Genomic DNA, 8,998 nt, shown 5'->3' with positions numbered 1-8,998 from the left:
AGTGCAGTATGCATGCGTAAGACTGAACTGATAATTCAACTGTGGGTCGCTCGATTAGCTCGACACAGAGACCGTAGCCGGCCAGTGTCATCTTGCGTTTTATTCCGTGACATCTCATGACGTCACGTTCCCTTTCACCGGATTTCTGACATGGTACCCTTCCCCCCTTGCTCTTCTTGGTCTAACCTCTTTCTTTTCGTCGTCTTGGAACAGGGTACTAGGCGTACTAGGTCTGTGTTCTCTTCGGAGTCCCTCTGTCGTTCCCCGACGTCTGGCGTGACAATATTCAAGTTTATTTTTCGTTCGAGTGCGGTTGTGATGTTGTGTTGCGTATTGTGAAAAGTTAAACAGTTCTGCCTAGTGTGGCTAGTGTGCTAGTGTGGCGGACCAGAATGAAACAAATCAAATTCATTGTGTTGCGTAGTTTTCAAAATTTACGTTTTAGACTTTTGGTTGTTGGATGTCTCAGGAGCTTGGAACCTCTGTTTCATGGCTGAATCATGGTACAGGTAAGCTTGTGTCTGTTTATTTAGTTTATTCATTACATGTAGCAAAACAAGTTTGTATGTGTGTATAGACCTATTTCTTGTACGCACGAATTCTGTTGTGATGTTTCACGTTGCGTTCAACTGTATTTGTGGATCTGACTCCTGTGAAGCCTCTGTTACGTAAGGTTGACCTTGCATCTTTCCGTTGTATATTCAGGGAAAACCTCATCTTAGACTAAATTAGTGGCGAAAGTAATGCAATGAACTTTTACTTACGAACTTCAAGAAACGAACAATTCATATTTACGAACATTGCGCACACTAACAAATTGCGTCTCAGAATTAACGTAACGACCATGAAAACCCGCGCTTACGAATGTTTTAACGAATTTAACTTATAAATTCAGTTTACGAACAGTCAGCTTAACAAAAACACGTTACGTTCGTTTGTTAGTCTACTTAAGCGCGTATCATGCATCAGTTTCATTTTCCACTTATTTTTACTTTACGTATTTATGTTTAGGAATACTCTTCATGTCCGTTTGTTGTTTAATTATTAAATGTATTATTACTTTACACTTTTATTTTTTTTTGGTCTACATGCTTGTAATTGAGTTCCTTGTCACTACGCAGTATTCGGGGAGGGGGGGGGCATGATAACTGAGTTGTGCCTCTGCCTTCTTCTCTAAGCCTGCATTTAGACAACCCCCTCATATGGGAAGCATTTGTAAACAACCTGTCAGAGACGGCGACGGTCAAATGGTCCGCTTGTTACGCTGGTTGAACGAAAGGAGATCCACGTGCAAGCGTTACCAGTTAGAGAAACATTGCTCCCCAGAAATATTGGTCCCATCTATTCATAATTTATGATAGGTTGTGATCTCTGCAGCTGAAACAGCTTCATTAAATTACCTTAACAGTATGCATCATGTTGTGTGTTATAAATAGGGTATATAAATTTATATAAAAGTGTGCAGTCTACACAACAATAGTCTGTATTTAAAAACAAATTAGACATTGTATCAACATCTGTTGCAGATGCAATTCAGTTAACTGAGACTGGTATAATTCTACGTCTGATGATGACCCAGTATAAGGGTCGAAACATGTAACGTCGATAAATACAGATGTTGATACGATAGTGTCTACTTTGTTTTAAAATACAGACTATTGTTGTGTAGACTGCCATACTTTTATATACATTTATATACCTTATTCGTTAAATTTGGTCCTAACGGGTGCTTTTCTCTGGAAGTTTTACTGAAGTACGTAGGCGAGTCAAATGAAAACCTTAAATATTTTTTTTGAGTATTTATTGTGCACATGGATGTCACATGATCAGCGCAACGGATCCCCACGACCGTTAATCTCGGTTATCTAAACCGGATCCGCTATTTACTTGAAATAGCTCCTCATGAGGCTGAGTGGACACCGTTCCAGACCCACTGCTTCTCAGGAAATCTTGTAGCGCCGGGAATCGAACCCGGAACCTATGGATCTGTAGCCAGGAACTCTGATCACTAGACTAGAGAGGCGGTCAAATTTATCCCCCATATAGACAAACCTACCAGGGATTATCAGTGACGATGTCTAATCCTAATCGGATTCCTCGGATACTGGAGAAAAGAATTAGGCAGAACATTAGCTAGTCAAAGAAGCCTTTTTTTTTATTGCTAGTGGAGTGGGACTAAATCCCTTGTACTGCGGCCACTTCTGGCCTATTGTACCAGCCCCACATGATAGGTGAGGGTGATTGTGGAGTAATTGGTGGAATGATTGGCAGGGGAAACCGAAGTACTCGGAGAAAACCTGCCCCAGCCCCACTTTGTCCACCACAAATCCTACTTGACCAGACCCGGGATCGAACCCGGGCCGCCGCGGTGGGAAGCCAGCGAGTAACCGCTTGAGCTATGGCGCGGCCCAGGAAGCTCTATTACTTAGGAAGCAGTGCTGTACACAGTTAACACTGAACGTGATACTCCCACATTGAGTATATCCTTGTTGCAATTTGCTTGAACGAAGACTAATAATGTCCGTGCAAGTAAACATCTACGTCACGACTATCCTTTCCCAAATTGTCCCAAACAGGAAATACGTCAGCACTTCTACTTAACACGGAATTAAGAAGAAATAGAAGACTACGGGGACTTTGAATTAAATGGACCACATTGACTTTTGTTTCATGTCCACGAGGTTAATGTACAGGATGGTAACATAAAAGAGACTGGCATGAAATCCCTGTAAATACAGGTAATGCTTTTGGTTTATAAACGCAGCAAAGGCGATGTTACTCGAGCTTATGGCTCGTCACCGGAATTCATTACAAAACCATAAAGAATTAAAACATTTACGCATGGAAGTAAACAAGTAAAGTAAGGTAAAGCTATCCCTGTAACAGGCCGTGGAGGCCCACAGTGTTGTGAGACGTCGAGGCTCCCACATCTTCTATAAAATGAGCTCACAGGTGGCGGAGAATTTGTCAGCCCTACGCACAGGCCGCCCTTTACCCTCAACAAGATTCCTGGTACTCATTTCTGTTAGAGGCTGAGTAGACCCCAGGGCAATAGTGGGGCTGGACGGATTAGACCAATTGAAAATTCCAATGACCACTTCAGAAATCGAACCCGCGACCTTCCGGCTTGTAGCATAGTGCTTTAATCAACTACGCTATCGCGTACCCTTCTTTAGGCATGGAAGTACATTTTGTAGTTAATGGCGAAGTGGAGAGAAGATTAATTTGGGGAATGTTTGCTGCTTTTAGTTTAAGAAACTTTGCCTACCTGTGTCCTATTTCGAACAAGCTAACTTAAAATGAAGATATAGGAAAACATAATATTATCCCTTACTTTACATGAGTGTTAAACTTGCTTTCCTATCCTGACGGAAGAACACATAGTGAGTGTATCTGGGTAGCCTAAATGCTGCGGAGAATATTTCGTCGTAAGACAGAGGAATAAAAGGACGACAATTGAGGCTGGATAATGAGGAGCTTCATAATGTATGCCCTTCCCGTAATACAACAAAAGTATGGGACAGAAATGAGTAGGTTGAATGAATTGGATTTCTAAACGCATATGGATGAGAAGAAATTCGTACAATATTTATTCGGAAAACATGAAGAGCGAGCTGGCCGCATGTGGAACAATAGTATTAAAATATAATTTAGGAAGTAAGGTGTGAGAATATGGATTGAATTCAGCTGGCTTTCAATAGGATCGAAAGGCCGACGTGTATGAAAACGAAAATGCACCTTCACATTCCATAAAAAGCTGGATAAACTAACTGTAAATTTCTCATGATGGGCTCCGCTCCATGACCTTAATTAATAGAGCTTCCAAAATATGTTAAGTTTTGTAGCTGAGGTCCTAGTTTTGTGGAATGTAGGCCCTAAAGAACATATCAGAGGCTCGAAATCCTTTTAATGGTTAGAAGTTGAAACCAGGGGGGGATGGGTATACGAAATTTTGTACGGAGATATGTGCAAAATTGGCCTAGACCTGCAAAATCTGTATGAAATTATTTTAATATCTTAAGAAACATGAAGACAGCGACGGTTCGAAATTCGAAGTTAATGGAACTTATGAAGCATAGTCGATGTTATCGAAATTTGCCTTCTTATTAGGAAAGATTTAGCACCAAAATGGATTTGCTAAATTGTAGAATTAATTTTATAGCTTGTTAGTTTCAAAATGTATGTTGAACAGTGGCGACGCAAGTCTTCCCAGAACTTTTTATACTCATATAGGCCTGTAATATTCTGTGTGTGTTAAATGAGAAGGAAGACAATTCGTGCTCTTGTCTCCCCACCTTTCCGCAGCGTCACTTCCTTTACGTAGCTTCCACGATGTTCCCGCTATCTGCAGCCATTCAAACTCTGAGAACACACCAAAGTACTATAAGGATGATACTAGGAAGGGGGAGAGGAAATAGATATTGTCCCTAGAGGGTACGTGTATCCCTGTCAGACTGTACTTTTCGGCATGGTAATTGATCGCCCTTTTCGCGCATGCGCTGGACCTGCCTCAGCAGACTACATACCAGCCCGATCGGGCTGTCGATACTGCAGCAGGGGTGACGGAACCCGCGAGCGTTAAACGGGGAGACGCGCACAGCAACCATAGCGGCCGTTACGAACAAAAGTACCACCAAGCAGAACTGTCAAGAGATGTGATTAGCCTATCGAAGACTAATTATTTTCCTGTTTATGATGCTTCTACCACTGCATGGGTTACATAGCGTTGGATGTTTGGATGGTTTGTGGAGGTCAGTCAAATTAATGTGGGCAGAAACTGTTGTAGACTATTTTTATGTACATTCCGACCCTGTCATAGAAGGACTGAGTCAGAATAGCCGAGAATGCCGACCACGACACTTGGCCGGTTGTACAGACCTACGTAAGAGGGACAGGAAAATTATATCATAAGCATTTTAATTTATTTATTAGTTATGGTTCATTTAATGACGTCAGTAGAACAGATTACATAGTGTGGAGAGTGAAAGAAAGCGGTAGTAGCCAATTGGAGGTATTCTTCTGACATGTTTAGAGGGCCTGAGGAAACCACGAAGGAGCTCAACGAAAATAGCTAGTCTCCGGGTCAACAGAAGGCAGTACCTTCTGAATACCAAGCAGGACTGTTAACCGCGACGTTTCGTGAGCAGCTTCAAAATTTGCAAGCCTGTTGGTCTGTTTGTCTTGGTAGGCCTATTCTTATGGCAGTCAATTAGAGGAAGATGATGTCCTCAGGATAAGAAGCAGGCTTAGGGGGAATGAAGAAAACATGATCTGGTAAATGTTGTTGAAAAATGTAGGTGAGAGCCCACTTGGATGTTCTCGGCGTATATTTAAGAATATGTAGTATCAAAATGGAAGTAGAGAAATCGTTAGTGAAGACGGAGACTGGACATAACTGTGTAAGATTTGAGGTTTTCACGGCGGTGACTATGAAGAAAGCGGTCTTCTGGGATGTGGCACCGTGTAGATGTGATGTTAAACGATGTTTCGGAGGAACGTATCGCCTCAATCTATACCGAACGAGAGACCGCCGCTTGTCGGCGAAGTTAGTGTCAACTTTTGCGGATAGAGGGTGTCGCGTGATCAGCTCAACGAATTTCCCCCCCACCCTTCGGCCGTTAATTTCGGTTTTCTAGACCAGAGCCACTGTTTCTTTGAAATAGCTCCTCAATTATCCTCACGAGGTTGAGTGGACACCGTTCCAGACCCACTGCTTCTCAGAAAATCTTGTAGCGCCGGGATTCGAACCCGGTACCTCTAATCCGTAGCCAGGAACTCTGACCACTAAACCAGAAAGGCGGTCTTATATATAACATTTTTTTTTCCTGTGGCGCTACAGCCCCAATTTGGGCCTAGGCCTACCTCCATGAAACTCTCCGTTTCACTTCGGTTTACTAGATCTTACACATACGGTAGGACTCCTTGGGCGAGTGATCAGCTCGTCGCAAGGCCTCTACCTGTAGACAAACATAGAAAAACGCACACAAACATCCATGCCCTGAGTGGGATTCGAACCCACGATCCCGGCTTCCGAGCGAGCGAGACAGTGCATGCCTTAGAACGCTCGGCTACCGTGACCGGCTATAAGTATAACATTACTCAATTAAATTAGTTTAAGATAATGAGCTTCTTCAGTGTAATTAATATTTCTAAGCCTAGATCTATTGCTAACATTTGTCATCAGTACACAACTAAGAGATCCGTCAATATTAGATTTATAAATCCAAATCAAGACCAATTAAGTTAATTCCATACTCTCTCTAAAAGAAATGACAGCTGTTCAACCGCCAAGAAATGTCTTGATTTTAAAACCCGAAGATTGACAACTTAGTGTAGTCAGAAGTGGGGTACAGCTTCCTACATTTTCTTCGTAGTCTGCGGCTGCGTTTCACCGCGTGGCACTCCTGGTTATCGCTGTCTGTTCTTGGCTGCGCTGTTCCGGTTGGCTGTTCCTAGCATTACGTGACTGTTGAGAACACGACGTAGCGAGCGACCTTGGCTTCTGTTAAGTAGTTCAGTGCTCAAGCTAAAATGCTTGGTATGAGCAGGCGAGACGGTTATCTCCTCCCTTGAACCTACGAATCTTTCTTTGAATTCTACCATTTTGCTAGCGAATATATCTTCTGTTAAGGAATAACAGAGCTCTGGCATTTCTATTATTCATACTCAGTTCATGGTGTCTATGGAGTACGTAAAAGCTAAGTACGAACCAGGAAGTGCGGAGGTTTCAAAAGTGTGGGACGCGAATCGCCCCCCCCCCGAGGGGGCGCGTTGTTTTCTGATACAGGCGAGTGTTGTTTGTACTTAAAACTGTAAACGAAATATGGAGAAAATGTTTTAAAACCGTTTGCTTAGTTGACGTATGTAGTTAAGTGTCATACAGTGCTACAGAATTCAAACTCATAGAGCATAAGCTGTTTTAGGAAGTACACGACAATATAATGAGGCTCTGTGAGGAATGCTAGCAAATTTACCGTTAAATCAGCTCCATTGTTGTTAAGGGGCACGACGAGAAAGCTGCTCAGCCCCTCAAGTTGACAATATCCACACCTAACTCCCAGCATCCTCTAGGGCCGGAAAGTTGAGTCCCGAGCAATACAACTGTTGTCACGTAACTTGCGGGGACATCTTATTCAGGGCTGTGTAAGTTAGTGAGTAAGGACATTTATATAGTGGATACTCTACAACAGTAGACTTCGTCGTGTTAAGAAGCACAAATATTTCAGTGATAGAACACGATCTATTAACATGTACACAATGTAGTTCGATAGTGCACGGACGCAGAACATACGGCGCGTAATATTTGCTTCACGTAATCCTTAGAGTCCAGTATCGAGCAGTAACAAGCTGTGTTTTCTGAACCATAGAATAATGCATATATTTGCAACGGGTATAGAAAGAAAACCAGAAGACGAACCTACAGAAAACAGCAGTCACACGTGTATATCGAAACCGAAATCGCGTAATTAAGATGAATCGTGTTTGTGTTTCGGTGTCACGGGTGTTATAATTCACAGTGAAGAACGACCTCGACGTGTTTCGTGTTTCAGTATCTTAGCAGCTGACAGTATGCAGCCAATTAAACTGAAGTGACAGCCTGAAACGAAACATTCAGGAATGAAAAACAAGCGCGAAGAATACTTTCGTAGAAAACTTGATGAAATTCGCATCCAGCAAAAGATTTTGTTAATACTACTACTGCCATCCGAAGCATTGTTAGCACCGTGTCATACAGAACAGCACGGAGCACGGTCGCTTAACTGTGATACTCCCCGCTGCTGTAGACATGGAGCAATCAATGTCTGGTGAAAAATGTGCTCAGTAGCTTCGTAATATTTTTTTTTCCTTGGCACTACAGCCCCAGTGTTCCTAGGCCTACCTCCATGAACTTCTACGTTCACTTCGGTTTTTCTAGATCTTAGACATACGGTAGGACTCCTTGGGAGGGTGATCAGCTTGTCGCAAGGCCTCTACTGTACACAAACACAGAAAAACGCACACAAACATCCATGCCCTGAGTGGGATTCGAACCCACGATCCCGGCTTCCGAGCGAGCGAAGACAGTGCATGCCTTAGACCGCTCGGCTACCGTGACCGGCAGCTTCGTAACATACCGCTATCAAATAACACGGTCTCTCTACTGATTGCTGGTGTTTCGGAAGACAGAAGGAACAGCTGATAGAGGAGGACTGATTGTAATGGTATTGCTCACTTTATAGGTTACATGCGATATGCTGAAGGTACAGCAATTAGTGAAGACAAGCTCCTCTGTAAGCCGATATAAAGAACAGCGACAACAAATGATCCATCAAAATTTTTCATAATTTTGTGAAAGAAGAAAGCACAAAATGGTCAGACCGCGTTGGAGTTTGCACGGGTGCAGCGGACTGCAGCACCAAAAGCCACGTGGACATTCTGTATGATACACCGTGAATCATTGGCTACAACGGAATTATGCCCAGAACTGAGAAAGAGATGAATATGGTGATGAAAACTGTAGACTGCACGAAGTCTCGTCCATTGAAAAGCACGTATTGCAGACTGCTTATTTCCGGTTTCACCAACATTGCGAAGCCGCTGTCCAAATCCACGGAAAAGCAAGGCTTCCAGTGGACCCCAGAAGTGGGGGTTGCCTTCCAAACACTAAAGGAGGACCTCTGTACTGCTCCTGTTCTTGTTTACCCGCAACCAAGAGAGGGGTTCGTCGTTGGCATAGAGGCGAGTAAGGTCGGGTTTGAGGGAATGCTGTCCCTAATAGAGGACGGACGGGAGCGAGTGATAGCCTACTAAAGTAAGACGCACAAGAAGGTAAAAAGGTAAAGCTATCTCTGTATCAGGACCTGAAAGTCCATAGGGTTGTGAGACGTCGAGGCTCCCACATATTCTCTAGACAATCGCCTCACAGATGGAGGTAAGGTTGTCAAACTTACGCGCCGGCCGCCCTTTACCCCCCGCCCCCAGGAAGATTCCTCATACTTATTTCTGTTAGGGACCCCAT

The 8,998-nt window shown here is 43.3% G+C and overlaps 1 protein-coding gene across 4 annotated transcripts in view; it reads left to right on the top strand.

The window, feature by feature from the left end:
- The first annotated feature begins 217 nt into the window (after positions 1 to 217).
- The window catches only part of LOC111861443, a 358,446-nt gene continuing 349,665 nt past the window's right edge, over positions 218 to 8,998 (top strand). For all 4 annotated transcript variants that reach the window (XM_023846061.2, XM_023846030.2, XM_023846021.2 and 1 more), the window contains exon 1: positions 218 to 509. In XM_023846061.2, coding sequence (XP_023701829.1) covers positions 461 to 509 — 49 coding nt within the window. In that variant the 5' untranslated portion in view covers positions 218 to 460. The remainder of the gene's footprint in view (positions 510 to 8,998) is intronic.

This window comes from Cryptotermes secundus, unplaced genomic scaffold (genome assembly GCF_002891405.2).
Source record: "Cryptotermes secundus unplaced genomic scaffold, Csec_1.0 scaffold126, whole genome shotgun sequence".
In the NCBI taxonomy this organism is placed as follows: domain Eukaryota; kingdom Metazoa; phylum Arthropoda; class Insecta; order Blattodea; family Kalotermitidae; genus Cryptotermes; species Cryptotermes secundus.
The sequence above is the reverse complement of the archived record's forward strand: the minus strand, read 5'-3'. Positions and strand labels throughout refer to the sequence as shown.